Source organism: Rhopalosiphum maidis, chromosome 1 (assembly GCF_003676215.2).
Source record: "Rhopalosiphum maidis isolate BTI-1 chromosome 1, ASM367621v3, whole genome shotgun sequence".
NCBI classification, from domain to species: Eukaryota; Metazoa; Arthropoda; class Insecta; order Hemiptera; family Aphididae; genus Rhopalosiphum; species Rhopalosiphum maidis.
This window is the reverse complement of record NC_040877.1, coordinates 87,337,518-87,363,898: the sequence shown is the minus strand read 5'-3', so window position 1 is coordinate 87,363,898 and position 26,381 is coordinate 87,337,518. Positions and strand designations below refer to the sequence as shown.

General features: G+C 28.4%; 2 protein-coding genes across 5 annotated transcripts in view; one reads left to right on the top strand and one right to left on the bottom strand.

The window, feature by feature from the left end:
• The window catches only part of LOC113557345 (lachesin-like), a 187,494-nt gene that overhangs the window by 133,630 nt on the left and 27,483 nt on the right, over positions 1–26,381 (bottom strand). The window lies entirely within an intron of this gene.
• Positions 15,748–21,483, top strand: LOC113557347 (ejaculatory bulb-specific protein 3-like). 2 transcript variants are annotated; one of them, XM_026962812.1, is made up of 3 exons: positions 15,748–15,863; positions 16,015–16,267; positions 21,173–21,360. In XM_026962812.1, the coding sequence occupies exons 2-3, from the start codon at positions 16,030–16,032 to the stop codon at positions 21,358–21,360; spliced, it is 426 nt and encodes a 141-aa protein (XP_026818613.1). In that variant the 5' UTR covers positions 15,748–15,863; positions 16,015–16,029. The 2 variants fall into 2 exon arrangements, with proteins under 2 accessions (XP_026818613.1, XP_026818612.1); XM_026962811.1 differs by lacking the exon at positions 15,748–15,863 and having other exon boundaries at positions 16,000–16,267; positions 21,173–21,483.

The window sequence follows — 26,381 nt, the reverse complement described above, 5'->3', positions numbered from 1 at the left end:
TTTCGATATTACCGTTTTTGGTCTTTCATACTTGCCAATCTATTGCAGAATATTGGTTCTTATATATATGTTTTGTTATCTTTGATTTTCCATATCATAACTGGTATGTGTCTTTATTTTTTTCGTATTTTGTTTGTTTCTAAATTTACATTGTGTACAGAACCAAAAATATTTATTTTAAATATCATAACCATTTTAATTTTTTCAGAATCCTTTTGCTGTAGATCAAATGTGACATACATATTTTATTAGTAGTTACGAATAACTAATTTACCAAATAATGAACAAATTAGTTATAAGTAGAGTATACTTTTTTTTCGGATTGGAATCGCGGGCATAGAGGGAAATAGTATACATGTATTTTACAAGAAAATATGTTTATAAAAAATACCTATCCCGACGGAATGATAAGGACCAAATGTATATCATAATTATGATCTGGAATAGTCTTATTAGGTTTATTTAAAATAAAGAAGCTTTAGGGATATAGACACAGATATTAATCAGTATCTGGTAATAATTAAATTCATAAAAAGATCATTGGTATATATTGAAGAAGTATAAAAATAAAATTGATATATATATATATATATACATATACAACATAAAAACAACAGTAATAAAAAAAGTTAAAAGCAGTTAAAAAGGATAAAATAAAGAGCTTCAATGCAAATTGCAGTAAGAAGATATGAGAAATTACCTATGAGAAATAGTATTAAAAGACACTGATCGATTATATTATAATCAGTACAATGTTGGTAGAAATGAAACTAAAAATAAATATATTGTAAGTAATAATATTATTTTAACGGCATTTAATTTTCCTAGTATAAAAATGATCATTAAGCTACAAAGGTCGTATATTATGATAGCGAACAAAATATTTTCATCGATATTGATAAACAATTTAACAATAGAATATATTAAATAACTTTCAGTCATAGAGCTCTTATTTCGTGTCTATATTTTCTCCGTCGTAGTTACGGTGAATAATAATTAATACATGATTTCTTAACGTAATAGTCTACAGCCATTTAGTTTTCGTGAACTTTGTACAATTTTTACGCAAAATAATGGCAATTTTTCGATTTGCATAAACTCAAAGTACACTCTAAATTCAATTTACTGCGGATCAATATAAACATAAAATAAAATATATTTATACGACGTGAGTCATATGAATTAACTGCGATATACGCCTAAAATACACAGACTAATTTTAAAATCAAATTGTTTTTTTTTTGCCGATAAAATAACATAGTTTTGTAACATTAATAGAAAAGAATAATAGTTTATGTATACTAGTGCTCTACATGGTCCGGTCTTAATCAGTCTGGTCCGAACCGAACCGGACCATGGTCCGGTCTTAATCAGTCTGGTCCGAACCGAACCGGACCATGGTCCTGTCTAGTCCGGTCCTAACATACAAAAACTATGAATCATCGGTTTGGTCCGGTTCAATATTTTTTAGGAGTAATTCAGTCCAGTCCTCGGATAAAATGCATTATTTTCAGTTCCCTTTCGGTTTCAAAAAAAAAAAATGAAAATAGTTCAGTCAGGTTCAGTTCGGTCTCAATCACAGTTCTTAAAATCTAAGTAAGTTATTTTTACGTAATACCATTGATTATAAATACTATAGATAGCTCGCTTAAAAACAATATCTTTCCATTGTAATACAAAACGCATCGTTGTCCAGTCTGAGCTATATTGACTGAACCTTACGGTCCGGCCCGGTCTATAAATAATAAGTAGCCATGGCTCGTTCCGAATTTGGTCTTTTATTAAACTTTTAAGTGTGGTCCGATCTTTAAAATAACGGGCCGTGCAGAGCTCTAATGTATACACTCAACAGCCAGACATTTTTAATACGACAATCTACGTTTTATAGTCGCGTTAATAAAATAGCTAAGAATGATATTTTAAAATACAATTATTATTTTGTGTAAATACTTAACATAATTTGTTACAGTGTTCAAACTGTTGCGTTTGAAAAACAGCTACTATTATATTATTTTACACGACTTTTATATTTCTTTTATGAAATTTAGATTTTACTTCGCATTCCGTATGCGGACCGGCACAGTAATAATAATTAAATCCGGCCAAAAGCACTATGGTCTTTAAAACACTATTATATCGTTTGCGCTTTGGTCATTTGCACGAGAAATACAAAATATGACCCGTATATTTGTCACCTAAAGTGTATGCCGTTTATAAAATATATATTTAAACAAAAAGATACGTTCCTCTTGAATAATAATATACCATTATTGGTACGTGCACATATGTTTATAATGTAATTAGAAAAACGGACAAAACATATTATTGAGTAGGTACTGAGAATAAAAAATCGAATTACATTTTAGCCGAGACAATGTGTGTACACACAGCGTATATAATCGAATCAAAATCTAAATTCTCCGGAAAAAAAAGGTTTCTAGTGAGCAAGAGAAAAAATTACAGTCGAATAATATTCATATCAATATAATAGGTTTATACGTGTAATTTTTTTTCACATAAATTTAAGCAATGAAACATTTCTGAAAACAGATTTTCAGATTTCAAGCGGAGTGATGAATGTATTGATTTTATCATGGTGTGCTGGTTTTTATTTTTATTTTTTGTGTATGATTATACGATAAGGTATTGATAAAATGCTATGATTTTAAAAATTGGGGGTATTTTGTTTGTAGTATTTATTATTATAATATTGTAAAAACAAAAAATTAAAGAAAAATGGAATTTCAACACAAATTCAATTTTTTGATATAATTCGATACCAAATAACCATATATAAGTAATTTACATTTTCACTAAATATTTATATAATTATTTTATATATTTTAAAATAAAATCAAAAATTTATTTTATGCAATTTATAGACATACATAAAACATTTTCAATGTATTTTAGTTTTTTTTTTTTTTTTTTTTGTTATAAATGTCGATTAAAAACTATTTGCAAGGTAGAAACTTTTGAAATTTAATACAAAGTTTCTCATAACTTGCTAATTTTTAGTTAAAATATATCAAAAATCTATTGTTACAATATTATTTTATGAACGTTAAAAGTTAGAAAATTTGTAGATCTGTGTTCATTTTTTATCTTTTTTTCCTTTTTTATATCGATTTAATTTTTAAATTAATGCTTTTTTAATTGGTAAGATTGGTGGATTAGTTAATTGTTAATTTGTTATAAGTATTTAAAACATTAAAGTTTCGAAGATTAGTAGAGTTATATATTTTGCATAGTAGGAACCTCTATTCCTCACCCATCTACTTATTAAAACTTTTAATATTTATAAAGTTATAACTAATTAACTTCTCGTTATAAATACGGTGTTTATAAATAAATGTTCTCAGAATTATATTTTGTCTTAGAATGTTTAAAAAAATAAAAATGTTAAGTATATTGTACTGGTAAAAAATAGTATATTACGTACAATTTGAAAAAAAAAATAATAATTTTCCAGGTAATAAGTGTAACGATGTAGTATTATTTCCCCTTCAGAAAAAAATACTTTTTGCCGTTCTGTCTTTCTGACATAGTTTATAAAACAAACCCAAAGTGTTTAAATTTTATATTAATATACTCGCATAGAAAACAAAGAATGTCATTATTATTTCCAACGAGAGTAACCAACTATGGTCTTTCGCACTTTCATGGAAAGAAATTAAAAATTAAATAAAGAAAGGAAAAGTTTTATGCCAAAAGTCTCAGAGAAACTTCCGGTCTGAAGAGTTTCGTCCTATCTTTTACCACTAAATTTATAATAACATCGCACGGCGTTTTCGATTTTTACACTGTAATAAAATTTTTAATACGGTCTTAAAATATTTTGTCAGATAAAGAAAACAACAATATTTTATAAACACTCAAGAGCTGAGAGACCATATCGCTTTATATCGATATATACCGTTGATTAGGTACGTTAAATTTACTGTACATATGCCACGATTTTATTGATAGACTGTAACATAAACTATACTACGAGAATATTGGCATTTTCCTCGGGAAAATAAATATGATTATCTCGTTATTGTCGGCATGTTTAGCAGTGTCGGCTTAATAATGGTAGTTAGTAGGTATGCGAGTTATGAAACATTGCGTGCATACTTACAGGTCGTTAAAAAATAATACTTAATTACAGCGAAAATGTTTGGATTTCCAAGACATTTTTACCGTACAAAAATAACCGTAACTCAAGTAATTTTATCGTTTTTATTACAATGTCTTGTGAAAAAAAAAAAAAAAGAAAGTAAACTCTATTGGTATTTTATATAATATTCTGATTCGATACAATAAAACGGAATATATTGCACGTCGTATATACTGCTCGTATTATAAATTATAATTATTGTTATTACGGTAATCCATTTCATCGCGTTTGTATACTTGAAACCGTATTAACGGCGCGTTCACGAAATCTCTATAGTTTTTCGTAACCGACATTTTTAGTGTTCTCGGAATTTAGTTAAAGCTCCGCGGAAACACGCATTAAGGCCGTTACAACGGACACGCGGATTCAAAACAGCAATTTCAGAGTGTACAAAACGATTACAATTGATAAATTCCTCGAACAAATCTGCACAGTCGGTCGGTGATACCCGCTTCCTTTAATAATTGGTTAATCTATATATATATATATATATATATATTATATATTTGTTCCTCTCGTGCGTGCAATTTATATCAATAAAAAACGTGACCGGAAGAAAAAAAGTCGATTGTGTTTTAATAACATTCGTCGATGTCGTCCGGTTAGGGGGAGGGTTTGGTTGAATCTCCCGATTTAAAGAAAAACAGAAAACTGCACGGAGAGGAAAAAAATTCCATCGAAACCTACGCCTGAGTAACGTCCGACGTTCGTGCCGGGGCGGCGCGGCCTCGTCATTATTAGTTTTTTTTTTCTTTTTGATTTCAACACTTAATAATAATAACATTAACATTATTACGTCCAACCGTTAAAGGGATTCGAAAAACGTTCAATTCGTGTGTAGTAAACCGACGCGCGGAAAGCGTTAAGACTCGCCGCGGACGAAAATATTATTAATATTTTTTATTTACGTGTTGCGTGGGTGTATTATATTATTATTATTATTATTATTATTATATACACGGAGTCGCCCGGCGTCGTCGCCAGCCATGCAGTCTACAAAGCTCTTACGCTACAGTTATTATTTTCAGACCGAAAGAACGCGGTCGCACATTAGTTTTTAATTATATTACCACTCGCGAGCATATATTATTCTGTATATTATAAAATACACATAATCTCGGTGCACACCGGCGGAACACGGAAATTAACGAGTTGGCGTTCGAACGAAACACAAAAAAACACCATAAAATCGTGCAACGCGCATAATATTACGCGTAAAACAGAGGTACATAACGCGTGACTGATGTCTACCTGCTACTACAACGGGGCCGGACTGAATTATTATTTTATAATTTTCAGGTGGATTTTACGAAACACCGCGGTATAGGTGAACGGTGTGAAATAATAAACGAAAACGTCCACCTCCGCGCGTCCACACAATATTAATATTTCATCGATGTGACCGCGATTATTACCGTAACGGTACACAACTTACATACGGTTAGACACAAACGTTTAGAACGCAATATTATAGTGCAGGGGGGCCGGCGATAAGAGACTCTTGAGCCGCCAAATATGTTAATAAATATGGAAGAGCCAAATGTAAAAAAAAAAGGTCATATATAATTATAAATATACATAAGTTCATATAAAAAATTGTTTGTAAAAATGTTACGATAAGATGCGAGCCACAAAAGCAATGACACGATCCGCGGTTTGGCCATCCCTTTTATAGTGTTTTGCACTGCCCTACACGGTAAATGCAAAAATGTAACGCCGAAAATGTTCTGAAACATTTCAAATACTCTTATACGCATTTTTTTATTATCATCATCATCATCATCATTATTATCATTATTATTATTATTATTAGCTTAAAACGCATTTTAAATTATCGTATCTCGGCGGAGGCTTTTGCCGCTTAAGAAAAATAAGGTAGCGGTTTAAGTGGACCGTTGGGACGAGAGGACTCTACGCGCAGAGTTCATCAATATGCATGCCACTCCGACGACAACCTGGCGTTTTCTCCCGTATATAGTCGTCGAACACCAGTTACACGGTTCACGGTCGTATTTTATCGACATAACAACAATATGATCGACGGTGTTGCGGCGAAGAAAGATGTCTACCCGAGAATGGGTTATAGCTATTATCATAATAATTGTTTCTACGGAACAAGGCCGTTGGATTATCGGCGCGGTTCGCGCAACTGTCCCTCGGGGCGGGCGTGGAGGTCACTACCCGCTGTACCGCGCCGGCAAGACGGCGGTAATTCTCGGCACGTGCGTACTCTTTCTCTGCCGAGTGCCCAGAAAGCAATAGTAATAAAAATCGTAAATATAACACGGGTTAGAGACAGAACTCGAGTGAATCGCCATTAACTCACTCCAGGCCGACGGTTAAAATAGTGTTATCGTGTACGTACACCGCGCGACCCGTAGGCGTATTTCTAGTTTCCCGCCTTTGCTTTTGGATGTAGTCAACTCCTGTACGACGGTTCATAAACATCAGCAAGTAAGTGAATCGTATTTCCATTCCGTCATTTGATGGGCGACCATTAGGGGGGTCTCGAAATACTGCTGACAACCACTTTCGGGTTCCGTTGAGACGAGAGACGAGAAAAATTAAACGATACGGTCGGTTTTGATTTCGACGGACGTCGTATAATTCTCTTACCACAATCGCATCGCGATCAAAACACGTAAAATACAAAGGACGGACGCATAAACGCACTACATTCAATGTACCGACATAATAATATTATGTATATTATAATACATCAAACGATCGATTTTATGTCCATTAGATGTTCGGCGGTGGTTTTAAAGGCGGTCGTCAAACTACGTGTTATTGGTTATATTATGGTATCTGGTAGCTAGCAAGAGTGAAGCGTTTGATCACCAAACAGGACGGCGTATAATTTCGGCCGACTGTTCAAGGCTACACGTGTCGGTCATCCTTTGAACTGGAGCAAAGCCGACTACCGAGCCTTTGCGCCTCACCGGACTGTAAAGAACATTCGTATATTGATATACAATTGAACGAGCAATATACGAACCGTCATGACGGTAAGTCTACCCACTAAATCACGTGCCCGGCATCGGAGTTGCAGTGCATTACTAAATTATTAACGACGCGTTGAAAATGATAAATTATAATACGCAAATCGAATCGTTTGCGCCGGACGATTCTGTACGTGGACCAGCCGACGTGACTACATAAACTATAAAGTACGCGTCCGGTATTGTACGCGCGGGTTTAGTGTCATTACGGCCGCGGGATCGCTATAAACGCGCAGAATCCGCCTAATATCGCATGTGTTATACGGATCGCGCGAAGAGGGTTTTATGTGCAAACTCTGAACACACGCACTCGTGCACATGTAATAATAATAATAATAATAATAATACACGTGTAATACGTTATTTTGATTATAAATCACGAATTCGTATTACTGAAATTGTAAGCGCGCGCGCGTAGTCTCGTTCAATAAGCTCCACTAATTTAAAAGATTAATTCTACTAATTGGACCCACGGAAATAACAACAACAATAATAATAGAATAATATTATGCTGCAGTGCGCGGACGGAACGACGAGGGAGAAGGGCACGGCGCGTGTGGTTATTCTCCTGCTAATCTCTAAGAAATAATCGACAGATTACCGAGCGCAACGATGATGTATTTCATTAATACGAAATATTACCGGTGTGTGTGTACTCGAATATCGATGTATCGACATGATATAATATTCGATATCGGGCCCGTACACGGGGGGGTGGAGGAGTTTAGGGGTTCAACCCCCCCCCCCGAAAATTGATCCTGGATACGTGCTTGTTCGATACGATGATAACATTGTACCGCGAGCACGAGCCACTTGACGGCAGTGTAGTTGCCCTAGTGTGATCGGCGAGATTATTATACCGTTGTCAGACGGGGTCGCGAAATCCGAAAACGACAGCAGACCGTTCAAACCAGCTTCGATCGATTTTTATCGTCTATTCCGCTGTCTACGGCGGTTGACATGCCCGCGATGATGTACCGTACGTAATTAACCTGCGCACGTCGCTCGCGTTTAAAACGAAATATCTTCAATGTTTTAATAATCGTATATTTAATATGTGCAGCGTGTGTACAGAAGATATCACACGTCTGCGGATTTATGGAGTATTTCTTCTCAGTTTTCTGTGAATTGCGTTTTAATTTGCCCGCCGGTTTGTTTAGTCCTCGAGTATAGAAAGTACGAGATATTAAATTTACTATTTTATTGGTAATGCTTTAAAGAGGATTTAAACCCGCGGGATTATGCGATCGCAAAGTAATGAATATGCAAATGCACGAACTTACGGAAGGTCTCTGCTTGTCATTTAAATATAGATACAATATATTATAATATATATATATATATTTGGCCTTATACGGAGTGCTACTTTTAACATGCGTTATCAATCAATATCTTTAAAAATTAAAACAAAAAAAATCAAAAATCCAATAGCGTTAAACAATGAGATAGGTACATCATTACAATATGGTAAGCAATAATAATATTATTTAGTTGATAATAAAAACTATAAAAATAAAATAAAAAGTAAACATGCATTAAAAGAAATTAATAAAAAGTTTTTTATTATAAAATAATAATTAAAACAAAAAATGAAATGTTACTAAACGTCGAATGATTTGCTGTGTATATATAATGTAATATATAAGTACTCTGTTCCGTTGATTGCCAATTCGTATCAGGAATTACAACAATATTAAATAATAATAAATTAAAATTACAATATATAAGCATTGAAATGATTAAATTTGTATTTAATTAAAACAGTAGTGTATTTGCGAAATACGCGAATATAATAAGAAAATTGGACTAAAATAATATGACACAATATATTAATTATTTATTATAATTTATAAGTACGACAAACATCTAAGTAAATATATTATATTAAACAGATAGGTATTTAATGACATTTTCATATTAGTATGGACAACGAAAAATAATTTGTACTATAGACAAATAATTCATTTTATAGAATTTTATAAATGTTGTACTAATCCGGTTGAAATTTCAGAAATATTTTGTTAAATGATATATTTTCGTTGCATATTAAATAGATTTTACGTGTTAACTGTGTACAAACGAATTTTATCGAATCCATTACAACTTTTATTAGTAAAAATCTGTTTTACTATACAATATATTACTGCTGCTTTTTAGATGACAGTAAAGTAAAAAAAAGAAACTAAATGATAAATTATCCATTTTACAATTATTATTGATTGGTAAAAATAGAACATTTTACGCCTTACACAATCCCACGGGTAAATATTACGCAAATCGAATTATTATGTATTATTAACAACTCGTCAAGTTGAATTTTTTAGAAATTTACATTTTATATAATATATATTATACATGACGTGTTGAATAGATTTCAATTAAAGAGAATAATAAATATTTTTAAATAAACGAAATATATGTATGTATAAATTATTTTTCTTGGAAATAAATATATTTATGAAATATTTTACCGAATCACATTTTTTTTTTAGACAATGCTATTCTATATAATTAATTTTCTTACATTATTTTTGTTAAATGTTATTGTTTTTGAAACAATTTTAAAAATTAATAAACCTTCTCTCTTTTGCCATATATCAACTTTAATGCGGCACAGTAAGGGCTCGAGTATAATACCTTCCAAATTTTACTTTCACACACGACTTAAAATAATTTAATGAGTAATGTCCAAAATATTTTGAAAAAAAAAACATTCAAACCCGGATGTATTATATATATTTTTTTTTATTTATGGCACGTTCATTTACACACAGATTCGTGCAATATGTGCGATTCATACAAAGCAAACGTCGAGGTCACTTGAATTAAAAGTCAAAAACATTTCGCGTTTTTAGTTTTTAAAATAAATTAAACATGATTATAATAATTATGTTTATGGTGGTTAAATTTTAATTAAAATATTCTAGTAATATTTTTGATGTTATCGACCGTTATTTATTTTTTAAAGTATATTTTCACTTATAATATTATGATTTCATTTAAATAAATTGAAAAGTGAATATGGACAAACCTCTAATTTAAAAAAAAATAAGATGAAATTAATATCACAACGATCGAATTATTTATACTCAGAATTGGATCATTCAGCTATGTAAAAAATACAATAAAAATCCACTAAAATGTATTCTAAAAACGTTCTACCAAAGCTTTATATTATTATAAATTAATAATCATATTTATGTGATTAATAACTAATGGTTTCACTACATTCTTATAATATAGTGCAATTATTACTGAATACAATAGCTATTCAAGGATATCCACTTGTATAATTATAAAATACATATTAATAAAATGAAAACTAATGTCGAGTGATAAAATAAATATTATGCTTATGAACGACCGTTCATATTTATTATTGCTAATAGCTAACCCAATTCTTATATATTAAAATTTTTAAAATTTAAAGAATAAGAAACACATCAACAAAGTATTCCACAAATGAAGTTCAAATACCTTAAACATTGTATGGGACGTAATTTACCTATATGTGTATATTTACCCTATTACATTTTCAGAGAATTCTTAGGTTTTTTAAACAGTGATACGACAAAAACATTTTTTTTTTTTGTCATAATACGATTTTCTATTCACCGTATTCGATATTTAGCGATGGATATTGTGTAATTCGATTTTTATTCTTCTGCCAACCCTATTTCCAACCATCTAACTGTTAGCTTATTATTTTTGTCGAGTATCTACTGTGCAAAGGCATTTTCCGGAAGGTCGTGAATTTTTATCTATCCATTTATTTTTATTTTTGTAACGTCCATTTCGATATCAAAACGTTATAAGTACACTTATATCATGCGTCTATTATTATTGTAAAATAATAATAATTCTAAAATGAATAGATTAACATTTTACAAAAATTGTATACTTATGCGTATAATATATAATAATGAAATCAGAAATAAATTATCGAAAAAAATACAACTTCCCTTACATATAGGTATTTTTATTATAATGGTTATAATAATATTGTTTTATGTGAACGTTAATACTATTGTGCATAAGTACATAATATAGTTGATAAACATTTGTTTTGAAGGCTTATAACCATCTGTTCTCTGAATAATTCAAAAGTAATGATAAATTCAAAATAAACATCTATTATAGAATAAATGGATGCTATTGCGTAGTAGGTAATTGATAACATAAATTGTATTGTGTTAAAGCATAATATTAAAATATCTGATAATCTATTCAAACGACCGGACGTCCGATCATAAAAAGAAACGCAGTTATTTGTGATAAAATGTAATTAATATGGTACTATACCAATTATAATACGTGTAGAGGTAATATTAAATGGCGTTAATGCAACGCAATATGTGGTAGTACAGCAGTGAGTTATTTGTAATATTATATTAAATGTTTCAATTTTAAACTAAATCATTAGCTATATTTTTAAATCCACAATACTTATGTATACTATCTGTAAAAAAAAAAAAAAAAAATGAACCTATCGACGTGAAAAATAATTAAAATCAAAATTTTTAACCGATCAATTTCTACTACCAAATTTAATTTGGATAACGATGAACAAGTATTATAATAGAAGGGTATTTCGAGCAGCACAAAACGGCGTCGTGCTTATTACATTATCAGCTAATGAAACGGAGACGCTCAAACTGACGGAAATTAGTTTTAGGGCAATTATTTATTTGTATATATTTTATGTTATTCCAGTAAAAGAAATAATAGAATAAATTAGAATAATTTAAAACTAAATTTAATTGATCATTATACAATTAAAACAAAATTGAATTTATCACATTACACATCGATGGATTGAAAATGTACTCTTTAATTATATCGTAATATTTATCAAAGGATTTCAAACTTTTTTTTTTTATTACTAATAAATTTAATAAACGCTATTCCCAAATTACTTATTTGAAAGCTGTTTGTTTGTTTTAGATTCTGAGCGGAGTGATAAATGCATTGATTTTATAATGATGTGATGTGTTTTTTTCCTGTCTATTATTTTAGTACCTGTCATCTTTGATACAGTAAAAATGCCTTAATTTTCTAAAACGAGAGTGTTTCTACATAGAAAATTGAATTTAGTTAGTAATTTGGGTAAAATGTAAAAATTTTTAAAAAATAGGAAAAAGAGGAATTTTTATAAAATTCCAATTTTTGACCCAACTGATTTTGTTTTTTTCGTGCAACTCAAAATGAATAACTGTAAATAATTTACGCTAGGTTAAAATTTTAAAAAATTTAATATAAGTTTAACAAAAGTTTATTTATTTGTATACAAATATTTAAAATATTAGATACATTGTTTTATATGCATTTGAAGTCAAAATTATAAAATGTATCATACAATTTTTTAGATATACGTTAACAATCCATCTCTGTTCGGATAAATTAATACATTATCATTTAATTTAACATACTCATAACAGTAACCCTGTCTATACCTAATATTTAGTAGAGTGTTATAGTCACTTGGCTATCTTTTTAAATGTTTATAAACCTTTATTTTTCAAAACAAATTTACAACACTTTGTATTCAATAATAATAAAATAATGTTGTCCTAATAATGAGTATCAGAAACTCCGCTGAATGTTTGTAATATATTGCTATACGTATAGTTAACAAACAAAAATTCAATACGAAATAAAGATCTTTTTTATACGCGCTTTAGGTTAAACAAATAAGTACGTATACATAGTATACTGTATAGGCAATTTGTAATAATATATTATATAATTCAAAATAATATTTGTATAGTTCAAATGCTCAATTGGATTCTTCAAATTAAATTTCGGTAGATATTTCAAATAAAATATAAATCAGTTTCATGAAAATAAAAATAAAGTTTTTCGTTCCACGAAAATAAAAAATAATTATTTATAGGTATTTTTTATTACATTATAAAAAATATCGAAGATATTATCACGAAAAAGTTTGAATTACCGAAATCTAAACGAGAATATCAATAAAAACTAAATATTTTCAATACTTTATTATCTTTCCAAATAAAAAAATTAATAATTTTTCTTCACAGATTGCGTATATTTGCAAATAATTTAAACTGTCTTCATCTAGTTAATTAATTTCAAATCATTTCATTAAAATTCGAACGTATTATTGTTAAAAAAAAGTTTAAAAGTATTATAAATTCAATAGATTAATTAATATATAAGTATACAACATCATTATATATAAATTATATAGTATTATATATAAACAGGAAATTTCAAAAAAATATTTTGTCAAACTAAATAAATCGATAATATTATTTTAAGATGCAATGTTGCGTAAACTATTTTCTTCGAAACGAATAAATACATTATACATTAATTACTTTCATTGTCTTATTTCTTGACTTTTTTCTTTGCTTTATTATTTAGTTCCTATAGTTAACTACATTAGTATTCTATCACCCTTCGTGTTGTTGTATTAAATAATTTATACCACTACGTTGCAATTTAATATAAACAATTAAAATACAATTTTATAAAATATAAAAATATTTATTTTTATTTTGTATGAAGCTATACGCAATCGTCGCAGTCCGTTATTACTCATCATTTTCTATGATGATAGAAAGAAAGAAATATTTACACGATTATATGGAGTAAGAAGACACCCATTAGTGACACTTGACTAGGAGTTGTTTTTTAATTATTCGTTTTTTTTTTTTTTTTAATTTCGTAACAAGTCCTCCTGCTGCCAGTTTATTTCTAGACGACACCTTGAGTTTCCAGGTATGGTAAATTAGAAAGGTTTTTTATTATTAGTATTTTCGGTTGGTACGTAGACGATTGTGAACATTTTTTATAGAAGCGTACGGCTTTTTCTACCACAATTTTCATTTAAAGATTTTTATGTTATGTCTAATTTTTTATGAACGGCAGGACATTTATTATTTTCCTAAGGGCAATATTCTGGTGGAACTGTTGTATTTTATTGGTATTTGAAACTTTTTCAGTACCCTATAATTGGAGACCATAGTCCCATAATGGTTTGAGTAATGTTTTGTACACAAGAACTTTAACTCTTAATTTGGAATATTTTTTGTTTATCAGAAAGATACGTAGGTACTCTACGGAGACGGGCGTTTAAAGCAAATCTCGTCGTGATACTTCTATGGTTATTCCGAATTAGACGTTTAAGCGTTTATCCAAGTTGAGTCCTAAGTCAAATGTAAAAACAGTAACGTTATTAAAATAGATATAAAGGAAAATAGAGAAACAGTGTGAATGTTGTTTATATTAATTTATTTAGATTAAGTTTAATTTGCTATATTTGTTAGCGATTTGTTATAAAATAACGTAAACATTATCGTAAGTCGAATTGTACATTAAATTATAGTATTACCTAACAATGTAGTGTGTATATTGTGTATTATACATTGAAGATATTTTATTATGTCTTTGTTTATTTGAAATGGACATTTTTAAGGTACGATTGGTTAGAAAAATAAAATTGCACGCATTGAGTTGAATCGACAATTATAATAATCACTGTTATCATATAAATAAAGATCTGAGGTAATTCCCAGTAATAACTATATATATTTACAACTGCTATACTATATATTATATTATACCTATATAATATAATGATTTAGATGAGGTATACAATTTATAAAATAGTTATAAAATATATTGTATATTTTATAAATTGTGAAACTTGATTTAAACTAAGTTAACCTCGTGAATAATTTAATATTATGTTGATTTATCAATATATACAATAAATAATATTATTGAAAAAAAAAACATAATTTTCATGGTAACTATTGAAATAGAAATTAAAAACAAAAATGTAATAAATGTAACGTAAAAGTAAATTAAAGCCATAGTTTTTTTTTCTTTTATGTTGAAAATATAGATATTATATTTGATCAAAATAAATTAAAATTATCTGCAATTACTTTTAAGTCGTTAACTAAGAATTAAGTTGGGAAAAATTAAAATTCCTAGGAATTGTTTATATAAATTATGATTTGTTTGTATTAAAAAAGGTTGAATTCTCCAAATTTGTTTTTGTAGTAAGTGCGCAAAATATAAATAATTATAAAGTTTTTAAAGACTTTGTTTATAAATTGTGTTTTTTTTTTAAGTCGATTTTTATATTTTTTTTTCGTTGTAATAAAACAGAAAAAGTCACGTACTTCGTATTCAGTAACGTAGAAATGTAATTTTTTAATAAGAAAAATAAACAATTCGAAGAGTATTGTTTGTATTGTAAAAAAAAATCACTAAGAACACTAATAATTACTACCTACTTTGGATATTTATTATTTATAATCGTAATACGATCGACACTACATGTCCAACGGCGATAACAATTTTTGTTATTATTCGCCATTGATTCAACTCACCAAAATACAGACATTTCATATAATACAGTATATTATGCTTTTGGACGATGAAAAATGTATTGTGCAGTCATTTCGTGTATCTAATGAATGTGTGTTATAATGACAATAAATTAAAACTTACAATTAAAATAATTTAATGTGATTTCGTGTCTGATGGTATGCACATTATAAATTATATATATACCTGTGTAATATTGTTATCTATATGCTCGAGGTCGCAAGATTCATATCAGACTTTGCGATTGACGACGCAAACAGGAGGATTTTAATTGGAGTAATTTTCTACTATTACCCGGGCCAGATGATCAACAATCGACCTCGACAATTTGACAGGTGCGTAAAAGATTTGTATAAATATGAGCGCGTGTTGATACAGCGATTTTACTGAGTGTTTAAACCTCATCCGAGTGTCTTCTACACTGGTAAACGTAGTCCACGCGAAAAAATAATACACCAAAACAATAACAAAATGTACTCAAAACAGTTAATTTCCGTGTTGATGCTCACGACCATGGTAGGCGTGTCGATCTCTGTGACCGAAGGAGAAGATGCTGTAAAGACTGTGGACAAGGACGACGACCCGCATCCGGTCATCCGGGAGGAGATCAAAAGATACATGTCTATAATGGAGAAAATCAACATAGACCAAATGCTGAACAACACTAGGTTGATGTCGAACAACGTCAAATGTTTTCTGGACGAAGGACCGTGCACGGCCCACTTCAGAGAAATGAAAAGTAAGAGTGTATATTATATAGTTTGAACCAGAAATTAATTAAAGTACGACGACTTCACTACCATATTATAGGAGGAATACACGTATTGATGCCATGTCTTTAATAAACAACATATTATTATTATGTTTCGATAATATGATGTTTCGTATTAAAGGTTTTGAGTATTTAATAGACAGACTGTGCTAAACATACGATTTTTAAAAATAAAGCAATGCAATTTTTAAGTATAGCAAATAGCTATATCAATGTACAGACATTTTAATCACTATAGTTTGCCGACTTGCCATAAACATGATATCATTTTAATTCGATGTATACTCGTATTGACAAGATAATTAAAAGATATCAAAATAAAACGCCATATTTTAGTAACATTTAATAAATCAAGTTACCGTGAAGCCATTATGTCAATATAGTTTGGTACCAATTTAAAAATAAAGATCAAGGGTCGAGAGCGAACACTACGTCGTCTCCCCTATTCGAATGTGCTACTCGATTGATACCCACAAGCAAGTAATATTTACTTGGCTTACATTATATAAATTATAAATTTTATTATCATTTTAAAATAATTGTGATGACATACTATTTATTATATTGATGTTGATATCTTCATTGTAAAAATATACATTTGAAAAATGTCTCAGTTAAAAATATATATTAATTGACAATTTTTACTTGAGTCTTTTTTTATTTTTTGAAATAACGTTTTTTTTTAGAACGAAAATCAATTTTCAGGGATTAATTCGTTATAATTTTGTTAATAATTGTAATATCTAATAATTCATTAAAAAAATATTATAGTTTAAAGTTTAAAATTGCTTTGTTAAACAATTTTGTATTTTGAGATAGCACTTTTGAGTTCTGAGCCTACCATTTTATGTGAATCCAACTTTGAGCTAATTTACATGATGTGTAAACCGAGCGAGGTGTTCTATATTTTGAAGGCATTATGTTAAAACCAATTAATGATAACGATAGTCGACGATAATATTATATTTTAATTTGGGTATGAAACTAGTTTTCATAAAAATAGTTAATTTGTTAATATTTAGATTATTTCAGTCTGAAACTGTTATTATTCAGAACGGAATATTTAGATACACCACGAACAAGAAGTATACTGACAATTTCGTAAGATCTAATTCACAACCTATGAGAAGTTTTGGGTGTACTCGAATGAATAAGCAAAGACATTTCACTTGTTATTGGCTAACGACCCGAACGGGATCTTACTTTTATACTACTTGTACACTATTTCTTACTGATCTTTATGCTAAACGTAACTCTTGTATTAACACGAAAACAAAACTCCAATAGACGTTCTAAATTCGACACAGTCGATTATTAAAAGTTCACATGATTAAAAACTTTAAATCGCTCAGTAGTTACTATGATTGATTACCAAAATCGTTCGTGTATCACGTCGGCAAAGTATTTATACTATTATTACAATTTACATAAATATCAGTTACAATTTATCACTTGATATGAATACTATATTTAGCTCAAGGGGGGTATACAGCTAAATGGATTTTCGTGTTATAATGCTTTATTATCGTGTTTACTTTAAAGGCTTCCTTTATCATATTTAAAACGCACTTTAAAAGCAAAGAAACTAGTTAATAGAACTGAGTTGAAAAATTAGTGTATATAGTTTTAAATTATAATTCAAAATATAATATGATCATTGTTAAAACTGTACAAGTATTAACGACAATAATAACGTTAAGATAAATATTTATCACTAAATAAAGATTCAGTTAATTATCATAATAATTTATAATACTTTGTGTCTCCGATATAATTTTTATTTTTTATTTTTGACACGACAAAAGTAATCAAAAATTAAACTGTCGTCGGTTTTATGTACTTTATAATACGTTATGTTTATACATAATAATATAGTAAAGGAGATTATATAAGTATGCAAAGCTTGTTCAGCTGTGGTATTAAAACTACACACGTTTAATTCATGAAGACTGTGTTCGCATCCTTTTTGCAGTTATTATTTTTTGAAACTAGTGAATAATTTGTCACGGAAACGTGTTTGCATTCAGAATAAACATAATATTTATACCGTGTAATTTTCAACGGAAACACAATTCGATTGATTACTTACTCGTCGAAAATGTTTTTTCTTTCTATTTTAACTCTATTCAAAACATTGTAATAAAATGAACGCATTAAATAAAATTATTAAAAAAAAACACTACATTATTGCATAATAAGGATGTGCAATTCCTGAAATTTACGGGAATTTTCGATAATCATTTATCAGAAATAATTATGGAAAAGAGCTATAGTTTACGCACCATAAGGATAAATTATAGTGTATTTTTTATTTAAATATTCAAAATTTGCTAACATTCCATTTAAAAATGGACTTAAACTACATAAAGATAAAAAAAAATAAATAAATAAATAATTCCGACTGTATACCTACTATGACGTATACCATTATAGTATTGGTGGAATCGATGCCTATATTGGTGAAATCGCTTTGTCCGCTAACAACTATTATCTGAATTTATTATATCAACAGTACAAACAAATAAAAACAAAAAAATAAATAAATAATAAACAAACAATTGAAATTGTATAACAACAGTTTAATCAAACAAATCTGCAATAATTGTTAATCATTTTAACAATAACATTTAAATTGAATATAATGTATACAACTGATCAACCTTTTTTTTTATTTATTTAATATTTTAAACAATTTTAAACATTCAAAGTCTCACTGTTAAATAAACAGCAGATATAATGAAAGCGGAAGACACCGTAAAAAGGTAATATGAATTATAAAGTTATGTTATACAAATTATACCTAACTTTTGAACTCGAATCCTGATAAAGATTAACGCGAAACGTCCTAATCTGGAAATCATTATATTCTTTACCGTTATATAGCTTATAACTTTTGAATAGAGAAAATAAATGGGAAGCTATATAATACGTCTTAAGGGATTTTTGGTCATATGAATATTGGATAATAATAATATAATAATAATTTTAACTATTAATTATATATTATGATATAAAATAAAATAATTCTTTATTATTGGCATTCATATAAAGTTACGACAACAATGAATAATCCTTATATATATAAAAGAACAGGCCATTTTTATGTACCCATTTTGTGACGATGCTATTTAACTTTTATCCAATTTTTTTTCACAGAGTTGTTCTAAATACCTGTCTGAGTGTCACCACGTCACCCGATTTTCAAAATTTTGATTTTAAAGGATTGAAATCGGTGAAAATAAATTTGTACGTGTAATTCGTATATCTATATTTATATAATAATAACAATAGCAATCGGCGGATAACGGGAATACGGTACGGCACGGCGTCCCGAGGGTTTCCGGCTACCTGTAACCTGACCCTTTTTTGTGTGTGTGTATCTTATCGGCGTGTAGATATGAATTGTTCAGAGGCGTAAGACATCTGTCACCGACTAGCTCAATGCTGAATTATATAAATTATAAAATTAATTTTTTCGTCTTTAAAACACATCAATGTGTGTTGGTTTAAGCATTTGATTTTGAGAAAGCAAAAACTACACACGGGCAAAGTCTGGTAATTCAGCTATATATATATATATATATATATATTTATATATAAGAAGAACAGGCGTTCTTTATGTTCCAATTTTGTGACGACAATATTTAATTTTTTTCCAATTTTTTTTTCACAGAGGTGTTTCAAATACTCTTCTGAGTGTCACCACATCGCTCGATTTTTCATTTTTTTTTTTGGTCGAGGGGAGGGATAGGGGGGTTTGTATTTAAAGGTTACGGTTTTTTAGAGTGTTATTTAAATAATTTAACGATTTTTTTCACAAGGGTGTACTAAATGAGTCTATGAGTAAATCATTCTTATTAATTTTATTTGTCATTTCAGTTATAAATATCATGAATTAAGTTAAATTATAAAAAATACGCGACTAGGCTTTAAAAAGTTTAATTATAATAAAAAACCCATTTATATAAGAATCGATTATTTAATACACGAGCAAAGCCGGGTTATTCAGCTAGTACAATACATTTGTGTGACTTTATTATCGATTTTTTTTTTTACATGTTATTCTTTCGAATTAACACCCGTTAACTACTAAAAAAGGTTCCATCTGCAATAGTTAAGTAGTTTAATATAATTTAGTCGTTTATAGGCAAGTATATGACATAATTCCTTTTTTTTGTCTGCTTAAAATATGAACTGTACCTAAGAATGAATAATTAATATCCATCATGTGCCAAAGTAAAATTGTATAATACATTTTGAAATTATTAAAATACATATTATAATAATTAAGTTAAACGTATATTAAAAAAATATACATGAATCAAGAGACGTGATGTATATAATAACAAATAATTGATGAAAAAAATTGTAATTTTTGACAGTTTTTTTGTGTCTTTGATGTTTCTGGTTTTTTTTTATATACAATTTTATCAATTAACAGATTTAATTTAAGCGCAAACAATTAAAATTCATATAACTATGAATTGGCACATCTGTGATATAAATACTTTATCGATTATTTCTTTATTTTATTTATAATATTTACCTTTATTATAGTATAAAACTCGAGTATACTAAAATAGTTATTTTTGCATTATTTTTTGTCATAATCAAAATATTAGAATATTATTAAAGCCTGTGCTGTTATTGGAATTAAATATTTTTTTCACGTATTGATAAGCTCTATACTTAGAGCGTTGAAAATCATGTATATTAATATTCTTAGTCAATATTGTGTTTCATATTAACATATTAGTTCTTTTGGGAGGATTGTATATCGTGGTTTTTTCAAACTTATATCTTATATCTTTTTGCTGTTTCTGAAAGAATGATCATATTTTATAGCCCATTTTTGCGTTTTTTTTTTTTCAGAAATAGTACCTATGTTAGTCAAAGATAGTTGCTCGTCGTGCACCAAAGAGCAAAAGAACATGATGAAAAAAGCAATCGACGCGATTAAAGCTCGTCGTCCCAATGAGTATGAACAACTTTCCAAATTTTTTGACCCAGAGGGAAAATATGAGAAGAAATTTTTAGAAAACTTGAAAGAATCGAAATAATACAATTTTTTTTTTGTTTAAATAAAACGTACGCATATTATTATTATATTTTATAACACGGTACCCAGCTAAATTTATCTGTTTAAAATTACACCAATTATTGTGATTTCGATATATTAAATGGAATGCATTATTATTATTATCATTATTGTCATACCATTAGAAAACAAACAAAGCGGTTGTATGAAGACCATTTTAGCTTTAATGTAAGGATTCCAGAATATTGGTATTTTAATTAAAATAAAATAAATTAATAATAATCTGTATCGTAAGTAATTGAATCGTAGGTATTTGATTAGAAAAATAAAATATATAATACAAAATACTTAAAATGTATAGTATATGTGCATTGAAAAAAATATAAGAAAATATTTTATACAGGATGATTCTTTTATCAAACAATACTCATTATTTCAAAAAGTATTAATGTTTTTGAAAATATTTATTATAAGTTTTTTACTTTGTTGAATGACAACATAGTGTTTTAATTTTATGCTCCAAAGCAGAATATTTTTTTGAGTATTTTGACACATAAAATTCAAATTTAGGGTGAGTAGTTTATGAGTTATACTTATTTAAATTTTTAACAAGCGGAGTAGTTGACAAACATTTTGCGGGGTAACCCCGTGGAGTAGTGTCCACTCCGCACAACTAAAATTTAAATACGTATAACTCATAAACTACTCACCCTAAATTCGAATTTTATGTATCAAAATACTCAAAACATTATTCTGTTTTGGAATATGAAATTAAAAATCTATATTGCCATTCAAAAAAGTAAAAAGCTTAAAAAAAATATTTAAAAAAATAATTTTTTAATAAAAACATTGTTTTTTAACAATTTGAAACTATGTAAAAAAATATTTTCAAAAACATTAAAACTTTTTAAAATAATGAGTGTTGTTTGATAAAAGAATCACCCTGTATATCATTATATTATATAGTTTGAAACAATCCTATGTAAAAAGTCTTAAAACTGATCATAATATTTTACGATTCATCCGTATAAATTGTACATTTTGATTAGGTTTGCATTTTTTTTTTTTTTTTTTTTTAATAACTATCTAGGTTAAACCTATAAACTAAAGATAATTATTTATTAAAATAGTTAATACTTGATTTCATTTTACATACACTGCACAATGGTACATATTATTTTCTGAAAACGTTAACGTTATGAACATTCAATAGATTACTAGCCGTAATTATTATTTTAAGTCTCCGCTCTCGTATGCGTGTAGCGGAGAGATAAAATGAATTGTCGACTGCCGTAATAATAATGCTACAACTACGGTACAAAAAGGGATCGACGTTTTAAAAAAATATGAACAAACACAGGAAAAGTATTTAAAAAAAAGAAAATATTTATAAATACGAGTACCCCGATATTATTAAGAGTGCCGTTATACATTTGAAAAAAACATATTAGGTTCTCGATCAAATTGCTAACACTGTATAGTGTAGCGTTTATAATTAGAAAAAGGGCATTTTAATAACAATGATAAAATAAAAAAAAAAAACACAAATAAACAAAGGAGAACGTTAATTTAGACCAGACGCCTTTCATAAAAAACAATCGATTTCAAATTATTATTCTACAAACAGCTAAATTTCTAAAATTTAATTAAAATAAATGTGGTTTTAGAGGTATCCGGTCTGTTGAAGTGCACTATACACACACACACACAAACACACATATATAATGTATCTTAACGTTTTTATCTCGTTAAAAATTATGGACGTTGAACACTACTCCCACGCACAAGGTGCTCGAAAGCAGTTAACAATAATTACATTAAAATACATGTCTGAATATTATGACTTTCAATAATGCGCACTTGTTTTTAGCGCATGTTGTTTTATGCTCAGAACTATATTTATAGTCTTATTCGATAAAACGCCTACATTCGGACAGACGGCCACTCGAGTTCGGAAAAAATTTGTCGGGAGAAAAGCAACAACAACAGTGAACGTCGACGATCACGTTTGACTGCGCGGATTCATTATTATTATTATCGTTATACTTATTTTCACCCCATTCGAAACCACGGTTGTGCTGTATAAAAAGAAACGTGACAGTGGTTAAATTTGATTATGTACAGCATTAATTTCATAACTAAAACCATCGTTATGGTGTATATATACAGGCTAATGTTATTATTCAAACCCGTCATAGTATTGTTGTTATTGCCATATTATTTATGCTACGAGACACAAAGATGTATATTCTCACCCCGTTGTTTTTTTTTTTTTTTTTTTATGATTGTTATTACGATTGGTAGAAGCTATTTAACATGCATTTCTGAAGTCACGCCACAGTATTTAACGTTAATAATTAAGAATCAAAACTATACAGATTGTTGTCTTTATCGTTAAGTTTGTCCCATTTCTGGTGACTCTCTTAGATTACTGAAAAGTTATAACCAACTTATTTTTTTTTCAATTCTTGCATACAATGCACAATATATTATTATAATTTATAAAGATTTTTCAACTCTATTGTGAAACGTGGTTTTCAATTCAATTGTGTTGACAATTCTATCATAATTATTATGATCAGTATATGATGTAACATAACTATTTATGCATAACAAGTTTATTAACGAACATATTTTACTTTATGTAGTGACTAACGCTTGTTGTAGGTTATTTTTTGTATACTTATATAATATAATATCATTATTTTATGAATATGAGACGCCATACACTCCAATAAATCTTGTATTTATAATTTAACTCAATTTCCGTCTTACTAGATGCACCAGCCGATCTTTAAATTCATAAAATTAAATACTAGGTAAATCATGCTTTATAAAATTGCTTATGTTTATGATTAAAATAAACTCATAAAATCATATTTTATAATACTTGAGTGACTCCATCTCTAACCTCTAGGTTATAATTATCCTAGTTTGAAGTTGTACGTTTTAAACCGTTTTAGTATATATTATATTGATAACATTCAATTAAAAACATTTTACAAATAAACATAATATAAAATAAATTGTGAAATCTATATATTTATACATTAAATCAGATTTCGATCTATACAAACAAAATATAAAAAAAATTAATAATTCTTAATAACAATAATAGCAGATTATGTACAATTTTTATTGTATGGTATTTATCTAGTAAAATTGTTTGTAGTTGAAGTTATAGTAAATTTTAGATTCTTGATTTTAGCTTCATTTCGTGTAGATGCAGAAATGTAGCGAAATCGCACTGATGATTTGTGTACTTAGCGCACAAGATTTACAATTGATGTTATTTATTTTTATATACGATTATTTTTTGAATTTTGGCTCTAGAATGTAATTCTGCAACTGATAACGGAAAAGTTTAAGTCAACTCGTAGTAAACAAAGTAATCGTTTCCGGTTACTTTTAGAATGGTTTTATAGTGGTAGATGGTTTTGTATGCGGATCTGTCAAGGGAATTTAAAAGTAACGCACTCTTATTCAAATATTATTCATACGTCACGCATTCAGGCATAGTTGAATTCCGAACAAATATATACCCGGAAACAAATAACATATGATTATATAAAAATCATTTTTTTTATTTTCCGCACTATAACTATATCTACACAACTAGATTTTTAAGATTTGTTTAACGGTAGTAGATTTGTTTTCACGGCTTGTTTTACATGACATATTTTATATTATAATAATATTATATTATAGTGTATCGCGCTCTGCAATTTCTTGCATTTGTGATACTCTTTTTGAGTTCTAATATCTTTCGTTACATTATATTCTTTCAAAAGTTTATTTTTTTATCATACATGCGTGGAATATTGTCTATGGTCTTTGACCTTTGTATAAAATGTATGTAAAAAAAAAAAACCATCAGCCATCCAATAGAGTCAGATTTTTTTAGTTATAATTATTTTCTATATATTATAAACACCTTAAACTCAACTTGGGAATAATATTCATGGAAATGCAGACCACAATTCATCTAGCTGTATGTTACGCAAGTGATAGATTGAGAAAACAAATCTTCTACCTTGACCACTTAAAATGTTACTTCCATCCAGGTCGGTGCAAACTAAGGTTAATTATAAGCATTACAATCCTTTGAGAATGTATAAACACGGTTAGCGACTTAAGAATTTGAATAGAATAACAGTGATAACACGCAAGAATTTTCACCTAAAACAGGTGAGATTTTTTTTATTCTGGATTTTACTTAGAGTACCGTCTACATTATACGATTCCATAAAAAATTACAAAATTTAAATTCAACAAATAATTAATTTGTTGGAAAATGCGTCACGACTATGCCAACAAGCTAATGACATAATTATTTGTGTTCTCCTAATAGTGAAACTGTCAAGTGCCAATCATACTTTATGTTAAATGTTAATGCTTTATAAATCACCTATCACATACAGAATTTTTCACCGATATAATGTACTGGCTTTCATCTTTTGAGTTCTGGCTGGTCATACATACAAACCGCAGGGATATTACATGGAAAATGGCTGACTGACAAAAAAAATATGTGGTATATTATCAAGTATAACATTATTGAAATTATTCCCGTTTTGCAGGAAAACGATATTACCTAGTATTTAACAAAACTAATATTAACGATGCAAGTAATAGTCTTGCATAATTATTATAACTATAACACGTTAATAAAATATTTCAAATGAAACGCTTCAAATCGTTTTCACAGTATTTCCATTCGTGAGTAATGAGTATAGTTATTTTTCCAAGTATCTGAATACACGACGTTAAATAGTATCAACGTGTTTTTTGAAGTCAGTAAAAATAAAAAGGAAAAAATATGTAAAACGCAAATAAGATCATGACAATTACAGCTAAACATCGGTACGGTTTTTAGCAGGAAAATAACTTAACCCTATACACGTGGCAATTGTATGATCAAATTATTAAGAAAAGAACGAACAAATATGTAACTGCTCTGCTTAATCGTGGATGTCAAGTGTACCTTGTAATTTAGTAGGTCACTGTAATGGATGTACTGATGATAAATTATTGTATATCTAC

What these genes read in the sequence shown, in the direction of transcription:
- LOC113557347 (XM_026962811.1), top strand. Translation starts at nt 16,000, where the DNA reads ATGTACTCAAAACAGTTAATTTCCGTGTTGATGCTCACGACCATGGTA. An exon ending in CCACTTCAGAGAAATGAAAA is followed by an intron (nt 16,268 to 21,172) that starts GTAAGAGTGTAT and finishes TTTTTTTTTCAG; the next exon opens with AAATAGTACCTATGTTAGTC.